Here is a 17,936-nt window from a genome sequence, read left to right as displayed (position 1 = left end):
ACGTAGGAAGGGCCATTTTCTGCTCTTGAGGATGGTGGAAGGAGGGGTCATTAAGGACAGCTAAAATCGGCTCCTCATTGCAGAGGTCGCTGGGATTTTGTGATCTGGACAGTCAGTTCCTAAAACAAATCCTATTTTCACTTGAGGCAGTGTGCAGACACATTCCTGCTTACAAGAAGAGACATGAGACTACTCAGACATCTTGATTTGACCGAGAAAAGAGAAAACATGTGCAGATTCTCCTCATTTCATTTCTAACTCTAAGCAAATTATGAAATATTTTTATCTTGATTTTTCCTTTGATTTTTTTTTTTTCATTCAGGGTAGACATAGAAAAAGCCAAAACGTTTAACCTGGTTATGCCATCACCTCAAGGAAATGTGGGTTGCAGCCTAGTGTCATGTCTGCTGTTCACAGAGCATCATCCTGATGTCCCGAGTACACGTGGCTCTTACCTGAATCCTGCCCCCTCCTCTTCTCCTCCTGCCTTGTGATATGATTTCATTCTCTCTCATTTCACCTCAGGTCTACACACAGCCCAGGAGTCTTGTTTTTTGTTTTTTTTTATATGAACAAGTACATTTGTTGAATCATTGTTTTTTTTACAGTAGCAAAATACTGGAAACAAATTGAGTGTCCATCAAAAGTTCTCATTAAAATATCAGACATCTAGGTGGTACAAGATGAACAGCAATGAGGCGCACCTATATCATGATACGGAACAGTTTCCAAGATAATTGAGTTAAAAAAAAAAAGAAAAGGAAAAGAAACAAAGGATAAGAAGAGCATGATTAGTATGCTGACATCTGCTTTTGTCTTTTGTAGGAAAATATGTACATATTCTTTTTTATGCAATTTTTAAAGGTGACACTCCACTTACAGTTATTACAAAATATTGGTGTCAGTCCTCGTGTTGTATACTACACAGGATTCTTGTTTTCGCTGGCACCATTGAAACTTCCCACCTATCCTGCTCGCCTGTCCCCATCCCAAGCCCTTGTCCCTCCACCTCGCCTTCCAATTTTCCCTTTCCTTAGGCTTAACAGATCCCAAACCAAACTCTTGATTCCCCTGAAATTTGTCCCTTCACAGTTCTCCTTATTTCAGTAAATGACAACTATTTGCTACCAAAACCTTGGTTCCTCTTTTTTTTTTAATGCCCCACAGCCAGTCTCACCACATCCCTTACTACCATCCCGGCCCGTCCACCATCACCTCTCACTCGGACTATTTCAGTAGCTTTCCAGTTGGTCTACAGGCTTTTTACCTACAGTCTTTGCTTTGCACCGTCATGGGAATGGCCCTCCTAAAATGTGAGTCAGATTATGAGCCTTCTTACTTCTTAGCTCAAAGCCCTCTAGTGAGTCCCCATTTCCCAAAGTTGAAGTCTAAACTTTTCTGCCACCCACTTTTTGAGCTCATCCTCTGTCAAGCTCTCATTGTTCCCCTGCCTTCTGTCAGTACCTGCCTCACTGTGGTTCCTTGAGCAAGGCCATCACACCCCTGCCTCAGTCTCTGACTCGCTGCTTTTCTTGCCTCGATCACTTTTCTCCCAGATACCCATCTGACCCCCTACCTTCTTTCCCATTTTTGCTTTACTTGTTCAGAGGGCTCTTCTCTGACTACCTTTTAAAAATAGAAGCCCGTCCCCAACTGTTCTCACTTTTTATGCCCTCACCTGGCTTTATTCTTATCATCTCTGGTACAGTGTACACTTAACCCTTCACTGTCTCCAGCTGCTACAATGAAGACTCTATGAGATCATCAGTTCACTGATTTGTTTACTGCTGTAGCCCCAGCTTTTATTAAGGTCACCGACAACTAGTCGGTGCTCAAAAAATACTTGTGAAATGAATGAATGAGCAAACTTCCCTTAATCCTGTAATTTTTTACCTTTTTCTTATCTCTCTTCTGAATTTCCCATGGCTTTTCCAAAAGGAACCCTCCCACTGCCCTCATCTCTGTTGGAGAGAAAGTGGAGGTGACCTGTGATTCATCGACCTGCCACAAACATTTCATTTTTCCTCAGTGAAATTCCACCATTATTTGTTAACTCCTACCTCCCACCTCTCTGTCTTGAACTTCTAAAGTGCAGGAACCAGATCTTTTCTTTGACTCTCAGGGATCTATGGCAAAGCCTAACACACCGAATACAAAGAGTAAGTGAACGTATGAATAAATGCTATAGAAGAATGAATACACAAATTAATGGAGCCCCTGGAAGGCTGATAACCTTTGAAGTAAAATTATGTAAAGCATCGTGCCAGTTCATTGGGTGGAAAGAGGCCTTTTCTGAGCTTGAGTGACAAGAAAAGCCTATTGAATATAACAGCCTATGTTAGACACAAATGAGTAATTTTTCTGTTTTAAATTACAACAGCAGCAAAAGACACTTTTGCTTAAAAATGACAAATTTTCAGCATATTCAACCAATATGTTACCCTGGAAAGTCCAGGTAAATTAATCTGGACACCTAATATTCATTAAACTGTGAAGCAGTTTGTGGCATTATCTTGATAAATTATGTCTTGATGGTGTAGCTTTCTTATTAGTTACCTTTGATATTTGTGGCAGAATTGTGGAGTCCACATTTAAATTCAGGTCAACACCCGTTACAGAGTGACTCCTATGTCATTCTGGTGGACTGACCCCTGGTTACCCTTCTGTCAGCCCCGAACCGGGTGGTAATAAAGAGCATTCCTAGCAGCGCCGGTCCTGCTTTCTTACAGAAGTCTTGAGCTGGAATGAAGTAGAGCGAGCCTTCAAAGTGTTTACTTTTGAGAGCCTGAAACTCTCTGAGGTTGATAAAGAAGGGAAACTGAAGCCTCCGAGGATGATGTATGGGACAGATTCTGAAGAGTTCAACATACCATGGGACAACCCTGCCAGATTCGCTAAGCAGATGAGGCAACAATACATCACGAAGATGAGCACCCAAGAGACAAAACGCCGATCAGGTACACCGCCTGGAAGGAGCAAAGGACCTTCCTGCTTTGTGTGGTTGTCCGTTTGTCTAGTGTTGTACCTTACAGATCCTCTTTACGCTGCCTAGATAATGAAGCCAAAGACAGAGTTTTATTTCTGGATCAGAATTTGTTGACGTCTGCACAAGATGACATGGTCAACAAAGAACCTTCAGATCCTAGCCAGCCTGATACTAACAATCTGAAGCATTCTGAACTGGATAATAAGAAATCCTTAGACTCTGATAATAGAGAAATGTCAGAGCAGGAGAGCAGCTTGAGGTCTCAGCTCCATACTGAGCCTTTGGGTAAGTAAACATGTATGTGTGTGTGCACACACACGTGTGTGTACAGACACTATTATAGAACTGTAATCCAAAAAAATTCAAGATGCATTATTTAAATGTAAATGCCTCCCTAATTCAACTGAAAAACTGTTTAATATCTAAATTATTTGGTTAATTAAGCTTTGTTACTGAGTATTGTTATTCAGTGAGTCCTCATTTTATCTTTTTTATTGAAATATAGTTGACTTACAGTGTTTCAGGTATAGTAAAGTGATTCATTCATATATATATATAATTTTTCAGATTCTTCTCCATTATAGGTTATTACCAGATTTTGAATATAGTTCCTGTGCTGTACAGTAGGACCTTATTTTTCATCTGTTTTGTGATACTAGTGTATATCTGCTAATCCCAAACTCCTAATTTATCCCTCCCCCCACCCTCCCCTTCGGAAATCATAATTTTTTTTGCTATGTGAGTCTTTTTCTGTTTTTTGTAAGTAAGTTCTTTTGTGCCATTTTTTTAGATTCTACATGTAAGTGATATAGTATTTGTCTTTCTCTGTCTGACTTACTTAACTTAGTATGATAATCTCTAGGCCCATCCATGTTGCTGTAAATGGCATTATTTCATTCTTTTTTGTGGCTGAGCAATATATTCCATTGTATATATACCACATCTTCTTTATTCATCTGTTGATGGACATTTAGGTTGCTTCCATTTCTTGGCTGTTGTAAATAGTGCTGCTATGAACACAGGGGTGCAGGTATCTTTTTGAATTAGAGTTTTCATCTTTTCTGGATATATGCCCAAGAGCAGGACTGCTGGATCATATGGTAACTCTATTTTTAGCTTTTCAAGGAATCTCCATAGTGGCTGCACCAATTTACATTCCTACCAACAATGTAGGAGGGTTTCCTTTTCTCCATACCCTCTCTAGCATTTATATTTGTAGAGTAAATCTTTATTTCAGCCCTTGTTTTTTAAAATATCATAAGGCCTCTTAGTCCACTCTTGCCTTCATAAATATAGTACAGTGAACATAATTAAAACTTTCATCATCAGTATTTCACAGGGTTATTGTGATTATATCAAAAATTATTTTTAAAATTACCTGCAGTAACATAATGAACTGCCCAGTCAGTGCTTAGTGAACATCAGTTCCCTTTCCTCCTCCATATGGCTCAGCTGATTACTCTCATCCTAGAATAAAGCATCATAAATATTGTTACATTAGAAGGTATAGATGCATAGAAGAATATTAGGCTAAATTTTTATTGAGCTATCTTACACACAGCTGTCAGATTAATTACTTAAAATACAGCTGTTATTTCTCTAATTATAACCTTCAGTGGCTCCCTACTACCTGCAAAACAGAATCCACTCCTTGGCCTGCTTTACATGCTTCTTCAGTAGTTCCAAATTACTTTTCCAAAACCCTTTCCACTTTTTCCCTTTTGCTCACTTATCCCATGCTCTAGCCAAACAGAATGAAGCCCTCTTTCCTCTGGGCAGGCTCCTCTTTTCAATCTCTGTGATTCTGCCCCCTTGATACTTTTCACCTTGAGTTCCCTTTTTGGTTATGATTAGGTTTCACTGGCATCTCCATGAAGCCTTGTCAGAGGTGTTCATTTGGTAACGCCTCCCTTAGCATTCCCATGCTCATAACTAATCTTCACTTCCTTTCTGGCATCAGTGACCATTTCCTACCATTTATTACAATTACCCATATGCCTATATCAAGGCCTCCTTAATACTATAGCTTTTTATAGGGCATAAGTATGTTTATTTCAAAAATAATAATTACATACTGCATCATAAAATAAGTCTCAACAAAATGTTCACATACCAAAACGTTTGAGTCTGTTCTCAAACTACAAAGCAATTATGGAAATTTTAGGTGCAATAGGAAGAACAAATAATGCAAAAGTTTGGTTCTTTGAAGACTTCTAAAATAGAGAAATTTTTTATGAAAGATAATGACAAAGAAGAAGCATGAATAACGACATCAGGAGAAAAAGTCATTAGGAGTAAAGAAATGGACTTAACTTGATTTTATAGAAATTTAAAAGATAGTAAAAGGGTATATAAACAACTTATTCCACTAAGTCTAAAGATAAAATGAGAAAATGACTAGAAATGTATAACTTAACAACATTCACTCAAGAAGAAATAGGAAATCTGAATAGTCTTGGAACTATTTAAATAAATCAAATCAATCATTAAAAATCTTCCCAAATAGTACATGCCAAACTCAGATAATCTCATTGACTAGTGATATTAAACACTCAAAAAATAAATAGTTAACAAGATAAATCTTAACAAAAATTAATTCCAGGAAATAAAACAGGGTATCCTTTCCTACTCATAAAGGTAATGTAAGCCTTGTAATAAAACTGTCAAGAATAACAAAATAAAAACAAAAGAAAATTATAAATGAAACTTATTCATGAATATATATACACCAAAATCCTACAAAACATAAGCAAACTGATTTAGCAATATACAAAATGATAATAATCAAAAACAAGTTTTTATAACAGGAATAGAAGGAAAAACATACATAAAAATCAATATAATTTATCAATTAACACACTGAGAAAATACATAATCTCAATAGATGCAGAAAAAGCACTTAAAATTCTATAGCAATTTAGGGAAATTAGCAGTAGAAAGCAAGTTTCTCTACCAGAGAAATTTTTTAAATTACTATAATAAACATTATATATTAAGATGAAAAGTTGAAAGATTTCCCTTGATCAAGAGGCTATCCACTATAAACACTCACATTCAGTGTCACATTGAAGATGCCAGCCAACTCAGTAAGACAAGAAAAAGAGATAAATTATAAGGGTTGAAAAGGAAGAAACAAAACTGTTAGGATTTGTAAATATTGTGTGTGTCGCGAACCCAAAATAATCCACACACAAAAAAATCAGGAATAATATGAAAGTTTCATTTAAAAAAAAAAGTGTAGTAGTGAGAGAACACACATAAGGTGTCTGGAGTGCTGGGACTTTATGATTCATCATACCAAACATTTATACATCATTGCAGTTTTCTGTGTTGTTACATTTCATAATTTTAAAAAGCACTTAAAAAATGGTCAGTGCCATAAAAGAACAGGTGTTAAGTCAATATTGACTAAATGGTCATCTTACCATTTTCATTTATTTAAGTGAGGGTAGAAGGGGAAGCCATCAATGGAGTGGACTTAGAGAAAATCTGCTTGTCTGTTAGCAGAGCAGATAAGTGAGGGTGAGGGGGACAGAGGAGGGAAGGAGATAACATTTATTTAATATTGCCTCCTATATTCCAAGCACTATGCTAAGATATTTTGCGTATATGACTAATACTTTATGTAAACATCAAGCCTATAAGGGAGCTACTGTTAGCCTAATACTGAAGACAAGGAAAGAAAGACTCAGAGGGGTTAAGTAATTTGTTCAACCACATACAAGTAGGAGGTCAGGATCCCAACAGAGAGCTGTCTAACTCCAAACCAGTGCTTCCTCCACTGTGTCTTGTGGCTTCCTTAGTTCCAGAAATTCTTGTGCTGCATCTAATGGTTTAGGCATATTCATAGTCTCTTCTTCATGCTGATAGCCTAATTTTGTTGCCTTTGAATCTTTCTTTCCTTCTTCTTTCCTCCTCTTCCTTCCTCCTTCCCTTCCATTAGGGCAGATTCCCTATTTCTCTGTTCTAAGTACCCTTACCTACTAGTCTGTCTCACAAAAAATTAAGCCAAATAAGTTAACCTGAGATGTTATGGTGTTAGTATGTCCTGTGAGGATATAAATGTATGACAAAGAATTCTCTTTGAGTTAATGTAGAGCCAGAATAAGCCAGGAGAGATATAAATATAAGACCTGAGGAGCTTTTTTTTTTTATTGAAATATAATCAGTTACAGTGTGTCAATTTCTGGTGTACAGCATAATGTCCCAGTCATGCATACATATACATGTATTTGTTTTCATATTCTTTTTCATTAAAGGTTATTACAAGTTATTGACTATAGTTCCCTGTGCTAGACAGAAGAAATTTGTTTTTATCAATTTTTATATATAGTGATTAACATTTGCAAATCTCAAACGCCCAAATTTATCCCTTCCTGCCCCCTTTCCCCTGGTAACCATGATTGTTTACTATGTCTGAGAGTCTGTTTCTTTTGTAGATGAGTTCATTAGTATCCTCTTTTTTTTTTTTTTTTTTTTTTTAGATTCCACATATGAATGATATCATATGGTATTTTTATTTCTTTCTGGCTTACTTCACTTAGAATAATGATCTCCAGGTCCATCCATGTTGCTGCAGAATTTTTGTTTTGTTTGTTTGTTGTGGGGAAAGGTGGTCTTATTTTGCTTGGTTTTTGTTTTGTTCTGTCTTTTAGAACAGTTGGTATATAGTTTTCCTCAGGCAGCTTTTGCCACCTGGTGGTCAAACCCCATAAATTGGCATTCTGGATCCTGGTGCAAAGTAATTGTTTATAGCAACTCCCTAAATCATCAGGACTGAAAATGCTATAAAATATCCTAGAGGCCAAGCAATCTTAAGAGCTGAACCCACGGTCTATAAGGGATTCTGCTGAGTGTATGCTGGCCCACATCAAGGAGCTGTTACATTTGGATGAGGGAGGGTAGCTGAGGCTTGGTACCTCACTGAGGCTGTTATATATAAGGGAACTTTTTGTTGTTGTTGCTAATTTTTTTTTTTTTGCATTTTCCCCCTAACTCTGAGTCACACTTCTAAAGCAGCCACTTTAAATCTCTTTAAACAAAGCAGAAATTGTTCCTGTATTTCCTGCACACCCCTCTTAGCATCAAATACATATAAAAGTCTGTTCCTGGACATGAAGGGCTGAATATTTGTGCTTTTCTCAACCAAACACTAGATTTCCATCTGAGACTGGTTTTGAACTTGACAGGGCCTATTGGATATTTATGAAAAAGCTGAGAGTTGATAACCGTGAGGCTATAGGTTTAGATGTGCCCTTTATGCTTGTTGGGTGTTTTTTTAATAAAGTCACTGCTTTGCAGAGGGATCTTGTTATCTCTAAAGTAAAACAGATTAGGAAAGCTGTTTTTCAAAGGGATGAGAATGCATCCATTTCCAGATGTGTCAAAAACTACTGAATCACACTGTCAAAGGATTATGCGGTCGAAGAAATCAGAAAGAAAGTTTAAAAAAAAATGACTTCTACTCTACCATTAAATAAAGAGTTCAGATTAGTCTTAGACTGTTCTCTCCTTTGACAGAATAACCAATGCACAATTTTTTAGAACATATTTTCTAAACTGGAGACACACGAGGGAATATCACATCTCCCAGAAATCTGGCAGCCCATAGAACAGAATAATTTTTATTCCACAGATTTCATATCAGTTGCTTCAAGGACACATGGGACATCATGGTCTATTTAGAGTTAGAGTTGGCCTGAGTTTTCTTTTGAGTGGCTGTATTTATATGAATACCGAACTGAACTGACTTTATATAGTTTTTCTCTAAATCAAAATGGAACATTCTTGCTGTCCCCTTCACCAGCCCAAAGTGAGATGGAACTAGTAGCAAAAATATAAGTAGCTATGCTCCTAAAAGAAAGGAAAACATTGACCTATCCTGCTTGGATGTAATTGACTACTCCCTGCAGTAGCCCAGATACGGATCTCTTTGCCACAGAATGAAAACTTGAATCTTAAGCTTGCCCCAAATAAGCGTTTGTTGTAGTTCTTACATGTTTCTGCTGTCTCTCTCTCTGGCTCGATATTTATTTCAATATATGATGTAAATTTCTCTCAATCAAAAAAAAATTTTACCGAGTTTCTCCCATGTGTTGGGTGCTCAGAGTACCGTTAGGAAAGATAAGATAAAGTTCTTACTCTCCAGGAACTCATATGTGAGATGGATAGACATCAACAAGTATTATTAGGCACTGATAAGTGCTTTGATTACAGATAAAGCTGGATAATAGGCAGAGGCTCTTGAGGAGGTGACATTTGAGCAAAAATTTGAATGAAGTAAGGGCTGGAAAGAGGTGACTATGTAAAAGCAAAGCATGCCAGACAGAGAGAAAAGCAAGTTCAAAAACTTCAGGACACAACAAGCAAGCCAGTGAGCCTGGTGTGGAAAGAGCAAGGGAGAGTGGCAGGAGATGTGTTTGGGACTTAGGCTGGAGCCGTTTCCTCTATGACCTTGTGGGGGTTCATTTGCTCTGAAGATGATAAAAAGTCAGATGGGCTGTTTATTAGCAGCATGACAGATCTATTAACAAGATTCATCCCCCACTCTACTGCTTTGGTCAGATTTGCAGTATGCTGTATACTTTATCCACTTCCTTGCTAGAGATTCGCAGTCACGTGAGCGTATTAGCACTTCTGAGACATTCACAGGAAAGACATCTATTTATCCACGTTAAACTTATACATCATCGAACTCTTCTATGTAACTTTTGTTATTGTTGGGAATTAGTAAAGCATGGCGATTCAGAAATCAACAGCATGAATCTGTTTCCTCTCTGTCCATTTATATGGCTGTTTGCGCAGAAGCCAAGGAGGAGGTCACAATCACAGGTATCATTTAAGTATACTCTGGCCACAAGGAGAGCTGGTGTGTATGACTCATATTGGTCCATGGAGTCCAGCTAGCCATTGATTTCACTACCTTTTTTAAACCCCATCTATAAATCTGCCAGTGACCGTTAAATGCGTCATAAATTAATAAATGATGAGTAAATGGAAGAAACACTTTACAGGATGATGACTAGTATCATTTTCAAACAGGAGGTGCATTTATCTGGTAGTTCTCCTTTCCGTGCATCCTCTACCACTGTCCTAGTCTAGCACCCACAAGATATGAACCACAGAAGTTTGAAAAGGCTTTGTGGTAGTCGCTAGCAAGGTAAGACAGTGTATACTGCACAGTTGGTTTAGTTTAATCAGTAAATATTTGCAACTGGGAAAGAAAAAGGTACACTGCTAGAAGTGAGCCATACAGCCTGAAGGCACCCTATCTGATACATGATTTAGGAGAGTATTGGATAGGAAGCTGGGTTCTTTCAAAGGCTTTAGTATAACTTTTCTAGGTTGACACTGATTTAGAATTATTGACACAAACATCTTTTTTGGAGGCATCAAACAGGCCTTTCAGGAATTACCTTTTCAGCACAGAAACATAGAACATATGGCAACAAAAAGGCACAGCATTGACCAAGGGAAGAACAAAGCCTAAATGCAACTGGATGTTGGTGTCTTTGATTTGCAGAGTGCACCACGAACGATGAGATCAAAGATGAAACCTTCACAAATGCTGACCCTCTTGAAAAGGTAAGAAATTATTGTCCTAGAAGTGTAAATGCAAGTAAGATAATCTGAGAAAACTGAACTTAAAAAAAAAAAAAGGCAGAGAGAGACGCTTAGCAGGAGAAAGCTGATGCTAGAGGAGAGGGATTACTCAGACATCCCCAGACCAGCTCCAACTGGAGAGAAAGGAGTTAATTCCACTAGCCGCTCAAGCAAAACTTCCCAGCTCCATGCGCCTCTCTAGACAGTGTGGCTTGGCAACTTCACGAACACCTGCTGACCATACAGCCGTGTAGAACTAATGCTGTCTTGAAGCGAGTTCAGAAAACCTGCTTATAATTGCTAACAGAACTCAGAAGAGTATAACCTAACAATAAAAATATTTAGATTATGTTGCCCATAAAAAAAAAGTCAAAGGCGTATTCTTTCTGGCAGGAGTTCTCTTAAAATGTTGCCATATGGGTTTCTACATATGCAGATTTCCCCAATTAGACGGAGTGCATGCTGGTTAGTTGATGGAGTCCAAGAGGGCTCCACTTGGAACTTAAACAAATCAAAGCTGAAATTGTATTCCTATGATTTCTTAGAAACCCAAGAAGATGACTGTGGAAGCGGACTTAGAGGACATAAAGAAAACACAGCAACGCAGTCTGATGGACTGGAGTTTCACGGAACATTTTAAACCGAAAGTCCTACTTCAGGTATTAACGGACTGTGAGTCCCTGGAAGGCAGTCGGGTATAGGTCTGGGGAGGCGTGGTGTGACTTGCAACTTCTAGGTCACTTCCAGGTCATGCTTAGATCTCGTTCAGATCAATATTCCCATTTTACTTCATTTATAAAATGAGTTAATGCCCAGATTGAGCTATGCGTGCCCAAGATTGTTTGAAATACACTTTCTAAAAGGATGTTTTTTATAAAATCTTAAGAAAAAAAGATACGTGCATGACTGCTACACATTAAAAAAAAAACCCATAATAATAAAAGTAAAGCATTACTGGGTAGCAACCTTGTTTTCCCCCATTTTGCCTGTCAGTTCTCTTCCGTTTTCACATTTCAAACTATTTTCTGATGCAATTGACAGGTCAGTGGAAGCTGTGATAGCTGACATTTATAGAGTACTTTACCATGTGCCAGTCAATGATTAATATATATTATTAGCTTATATCATCTTTTCAATAATCCTCTGAAGTAGAAACTGTATCAGTAGTAGGAAACGGAGGCACCTTGACCAATAGTAACTTTTGCCCAAGGTCACATGGCTGGTAAGTGAGAGAAGCAAGATATGAACCCAAGAAATCCAGCCCCAGAACCACCATGCAACATAATAAGTTAATGCTAAAATTGGCTGCTTTTGTTGCTTTTACATTTTATGCCAAAACCTATATTTTTGTCTTGCTAATTTCAATTTTACTTTTATCAAAGTTTTACATCCACATGTTATTAAAGCCAAAAAATTCTACAAAGAGTCTTATGAAAAATAGCCACTCCTTCCCACCCCTATGCCTAAATTCCCAGAAGTAAAAATCTTCAAGGTATTTACCTGTTGTTTTTTTTTTTGTCACTTAATTTAGTTGTCTAAATTATTATTCAAACCTAACAGATATTTTATCAGTTTTGTTGTCTAAGTGATGCCTTCCCTGTGTGCTCTGCACTGCTGCTTGCCCTCAGGTCTCCTGCACAGCTGTGGTCCTGGGCTCTCCCTTCACTATCATCCCAGAGTCTCGTATCAACTTTACTTTTATTTCCAGTTGGATACTCTGTCTCCTGAATCCCATGTCATCTTCTCTCTTGGGTTATACTCTTTTTGTAGGGGACCATCTCTTCCTGTTGCTTCCTGAATTAAAATAGATGAAAGGTAAATTTTTGAGGCATTGGCTGTTTGAAAACGTCTTAATTGTACCCTTATATTTGACTGTCAGTTGTCTTTATGTAAAATGCTAAGTTAAAAACATTTTCCCTCAAAATTTTGAAGGCATTCCTCAGTGGTCTTCTAGCTTTCCAGATGGTCCTTGAGAAAAAAACCAGTGAAATTCTGATTGGTGATCACCTGTTTATGAGTCTCTGATGGTTTTCTGTTTTTCCTAAGGGTCTGGATTCCCTGTTGATGGGCACTGGTATGTGGTTCTGTTCCTGAATACTGTACTGGGGAGCCCAGTATAATCCAGAAACTCTGGTCTTTATATTTTGGGAAATGTCCTACAATCATAACTTTACTAATTATCATCTCCCTCCATTTTCTTTAGTTTTTCTTCCTGAACCGCCTATTATTCAGATGTTGGACTTCCTGGACTGAACTTCCAATTTCCTTATCTTTACCCTCCTAGTTTCCAACAGTGTTTCTTTTTATTCTGGAAATATGGCGCTTTTTCCTCCACTTCTTCTAGTGAGTCCTCTGTGTCTGTTTTTACAGTGTTAATTTCCTAAAGTTCTATTTATATTTACAAATTACCTTTATAGAACAATCTGTTCACAGTCCCTGGTACCATATCTTCTCTTATCTCTATGAGGATATTAAACTCCTTTGAAGTCTTAGTGTCTTCTCCCTGCATTGTGTCTTTTTCCTAAAGTTTTCTTTAAGTTTTTTTTTTGTTTCAATTTTTCATATTGGGAAATAATATCTAATGATATTTACCCTTTTGTAACTTAATAATGAGGCACTAAAAATTTGATAGGAATGTTGCATGAGGTCCAGGGTTGGGGGAAGTTGTCAAAAACTGATCTTTGTTGTTGGGTGATTTGGCTGTGGGGTTTCCTTGGGAGACCTGCCAGTGCTGATACATTAATTCTGTACTCTTGGGCCATTTAGAGTCTCCAGGAAAAAAAAAAAGATCTAATCTCCTATTTTCAAAATATAACCTACCAGTCAGGGTTTTGGGTGCTAAGTGGTAGAGGGAAGGAGTTTAAGGTTTCTTACCACTCAGTCTCTAGATCCTCATTGTCCAGTGTGGCAGCCACCAATCACATGTAGATTCTCAATACTTGAAGTGTGGCTAGTTAAAATGAGATGTGCTGTAAGTACACTATGCACTGTGTAAGTGCTATGGACACCAGACTTCAAGGACTTAGTGGGAAAAGAAAGTGATATATTTCATTGACAGTTTTTACATTGATTACATATTGAAATGATAATATATTTTTGACATATTGGGTTAAATAAAATAGTTAAAATTAATTTTACCTTTTTTTCCCTAGCCTTTAAAATATGGCTACTATAAAATGTAAAATTCCACATGTGGCTCACATTTGTGGCTCACCTTATATTTCTGTTGGACCATGCCAATTTAGACTTTACACAATTCTCTTTCTTCTGGGGTATATCTCTCCCTCAGTGTGCCTTTAAATCCACAGGGTCACTTTATGTGGGTCACCCTTCTGCTGAGATGGGAGATGGGCAGTCCGCTGGCTGCTCAGAACTGTTGAGGGCTTTTGGGGGCCCTAATGGCTTCTTAAAAGACTAATTTTCCTGTTTTCAATGCCCCTTTCACTCCATGGCATTTCCAGAACCTTCTTGTATTTCTGCACACACATAAATTTCCTTCTGCTCTCTTGAAATTAATCTTAGGATTTGGCTTTGTATGTTCTGCTAAGTCAGTTACCCCTGATCCTTCTGCTTTCCAGCTTGTCAAATGTTGTTGCATTTGCCTCTTCTGTGGCCTTTAACTTTGTAATATTAAAACTCAAAAATTTTACTGTTCCTTTAGTGAGGGGATTAAGGACTGCATGTGTTTAATCTTCCATCTTTACCTGGAAGTTCATTTCAGACGTTTTTATTTTGATTTATCTCTGTCCTCACCACTCCATGAAACTTCACTTTTCAAGGTCACATGTAATTGTTCCCCCAAACCTAATGAATGTTCATCTTCCTTGATTTTTTAGTTACAAAGCCAATCATTTCCCTGTGAAACATTCTTCATTCTTGGTTTCCAAGGCACCATACTGGATTCCTCCTCAGGGCTCCATTTGAAATTTTGTTGAATACTTCTCCTCCACCTAATATTCAAGTATTGAAGTGCCTCAAGTCCCAGGCCTGAATCATCTTAAAGCCTTTGCAAATATTCTTTTAATTATTTCATCTATTATATATGTCTAATCCTGATGTCTCATAAGATTTTATCTTCCAAGCTATCTCTATCTTGAGCTCCATCTTAGTGTACCTACCTCCAAATTCCACTTGAATCTCTGATAGGCATCTTAAATTCAGTGTCCTATAGGAAGCTTGTAATTTTCCCGAGCATGTTTCTCCCCTCATCCATCTCAGGAAACGTCACCACTGCCAAAAGGCTAAGTGCTACTCCTTATTTCAGCTTTTCCTTTGTCCCAAATGTCTGATCCGTTACAAGGTTTTGAGGGAACACCTCAAAATGTATCTTCAAGCTCTTTACCATCTCCGCTGCTGCTGCTTTAATCCAGCTACCATCCTCTTGATCTACTGTAATGTTCTCCCAGTCATCAACCTGCTTCCACTCTTGCCTGACTCGATCCATTCTCTACATATCAGATGTTCCATCAGTTTCATCTTCTTAGACACACCTCTCTGAACTCTAGAATCCTCTATAAAAATCCTGATTAGATTTTAGAGAAAAATCTTATCTAGTTCATTTTGTTTTCCTGGAACCTATACATAGCCTGGCACATAGTAGGTCTTCATTATTAACAAAAAAATTAGTTAATGAGACCAACGATATTAACACAGAATAATAGGTAGAGGCCAAGTTTTTAAAAAAGAAGAAGAAATATATGAAAGTTTATCAAATATTGATTGAGAACAACTTCAGCTCTGAGAAGCTTAGTGCCGTATATCCTATCAGTCAAAATTAATGTGGAAACAGAAAGATTGTGGTGCTCTTGAATAGAAGGAAGAATACACGTTCATCAGAGATAAACATATTTGTTTTTTGGATTTAAAGTCTGAAAGGAATTTGCCTTTCAAAAAAAAAGTAAAGTAATGGCTAGTGCCCTACACAGCAAGTTTTTAAAATGCAAAGATATTTACCACGTGTGTTTTTCTTGTATTGGCTCTCAGGGAACAGATGTACAGCTTTAAATGCCACTTCATAAAGACACTCATGTGGAGGACTAGATTGGGGACGTAAATGTGTTATTTTGATTATGCTACCAGTGTAAAATTGAAAGCAAAAGTAAAACAGTCCTTTCCTGACATAATAGGCAATTCCATGCCTTTAGATCATCCAGACGGTAGAGAATAGAAATCTGCCTACACTAGATTGATATGGACAGCGCAAACAAAAACAAAAACCCGCAGCTGTCTGATTTATTTCCCGATGGATCTGTTTCCTTATGTTGACTGGCATAAGGAAAAGGCAATAGGACAGCGAGCTGCCCACTGTGCCCCTCTGTTTGGGGCTAGAGTTGCAGTGCTGATGATAGAATGTTTGGGGAAAGGTCAGGGATAGAAGTCATGTAGACCAATCTGTATCCAGAAGACCACTCAGGTCATGTCTCTGTACTACATACAGCGTGGTGTCGTGGAGAGCACTGTGTGGGGTGTGAAACGTGACATCTAGATGAGCCCTGACACCAGAACTTAGGGGTACTGTATTCTTGGACAGGTCTTTTATTTTCTCTTGGCCACAACTGATGCTGAAAAAAAATGCAACTTTTAATATTTTTTAATGGGAAAAATAATCCTACCTACTTATCTGGGATTTTTATAATGATAAAATGAGACGATCTAGATGAAGGCACAGATAACATTAAGTAACTAACTCCTAGACTGTAACTATTATCTCCAAGCCTTAATGAAAAACACTTGAGCAAATGCCTGTATGCCTAGAGCCTTGTATTTGTTTTTCTGTAAGAGTTGCTGGAATGCCCCCCCAAATATCTACCATTTATGTTCTCACCTTGACTAACCTCATGGCGGTAAGGGGAGAAAAAGAAAGGGGCAGAGAAATGCCCCAGCACGAGACCCTTCTCTTGGGGAAAAAAGACACAACAATGGAATTATTTTGGTTTTCAGGTTCTTCACGAAGCCAATCAACAATATAGGTGTATTGATTCTTATCACCATACCCAAGACAACTCTTTACTATTAGTCTTTCATAATCCAATGAATCTCCAACGTCTGCATCGTGAATATTGGAATGTTGCTCTTCACTCCAATGTTGGATTCAGGTAATTAGCTATCTCGTTAGCTTGTTAGTTACTTAGTTTTCAGTTCCTTGGCTGAAGCTCGGTGGTTCAACTTGATAAAAGCACTTGTGTGGTACTATAGGTTCAATTCAGCTCATCAAGTTGAATGTCTGCTACATGCCAGGCACTAGGATAGGAATTGAAACTATTCTACTGAAGAAGACAGATACCATTCCTTGCCCCATTGCGTCTAATGGGGATATTATTAAACTATATTGGATTGATCTAGACTCCAATAAAAAGCCTCTGAAACATTTAAAGTAGAAACAACAAAACATGAAATTCTGCATTCTGGTTTTGGGTTAACTCCACTTCATCTAGGGAAAACTCAAAAGTAGGGCAACTGAGTGGCATATGCAGTCAGGTTCCCAGAAAACTGAGACCTATAGGAATCATTGTCTTTCTTTTTTTTCTTTCCAGCTCCTTAGTTATTTTGTTGCTATCTTAAGATTTTGCTCTGTCTTCTCATTAATAATAATGACATTTAATTATTTTTCAATACTAGCTAATGTATATTCAGTATTTATGTTTTGTATAGCATTGGTTTAGTCCTAAGGGATACAGAAAGGTAGAATGGACATGGACTGACAGAATAATTGGGGAAACAGGTTGTGTACATGCATATATATATATACGCAGGAACACACATTTTAAAGTTATAAAATGATTTTTTTAAATTAAGGCACATAATAGGTACACCAAGCTCATATCTTGAACTGTTGTTTTTCTTTGGTTTTTTTTATTGCTAGTAATTACACTTTTTATTTCTTTGTTGACTAGGATTTCCAATACGATTTTGAGAACATACTTGTCTTGTTCTAGGTTTTGAATATTCATCTATTAAGTATGTTTTTGGTTTTTTGCTATAGGGTTTATGTAAATACTCCTTATCAGGTTAGAGAAGTTCCTCCTATGACTAGTTTGCTATGAGTTCTTAATCATAAATGACTATTAAATCATATCAAATGATCTTTCTACATCAATTTAGGTGTCCTTTTTTTTTTTCCTTTTCTTTAATTGGTTAAAGTGCTAAATTTCTAGTGTTCAGCCTTACATTCTTGTGAAAATCCAGTTTGTCCATTATGTTATCTTTTTTGTAAGTTGCTGCATTTGGTTTGTTAATATATTGTTTAGGATATTTGTGTCTGAATTCATGGGTAAGATTCAACTATCATCTTCCCTTCTTTAAATGTTCTTGTCTGGCTTTGGCACTGAGATTTTATTAGCCTCATAAA

General features: G+C 37.4%; 1 protein-coding gene across 1 annotated transcript in view; it reads left to right on the top strand.

The window, feature by feature from the left end:
- SPAG17 (sperm associated antigen 17) overlaps nt 1-17,936 on the top strand; it is a 192,200-nt gene that overhangs the window by 85,762 nt on the left and 88,502 nt on the right. The window contains exons 14-18 of the mRNA XM_074370283.1: nt 2,730-2,957; nt 3,053-3,271; nt 10,509-10,570; nt 11,134-11,247; nt 16,529-16,683. Of these exons, the coding sequence (XP_074226384.1) occupies nt 2,730-2,957; nt 3,053-3,271; nt 10,509-10,570; nt 11,134-11,247; nt 16,529-16,683 (778 nt within the window). The remainder of the gene's footprint in view (nt 1-2,729; nt 2,958-3,052; nt 3,272-10,508; nt 10,571-11,133; nt 11,248-16,528; nt 16,684-17,936) is intronic.

Source organism: Camelus bactrianus, chromosome 9, assembly GCF_048773025.1.
Source record: "Camelus bactrianus isolate YW-2024 breed Bactrian camel chromosome 9, ASM4877302v1, whole genome shotgun sequence".
NCBI lineage: Eukaryota > Metazoa > Chordata > Mammalia > Artiodactyla > Camelidae > Camelus > Camelus bactrianus.
The sequence above is the reverse complement of the archived record's forward strand: the minus strand, read 5'-3'. Positions and strand labels throughout refer to the sequence as shown.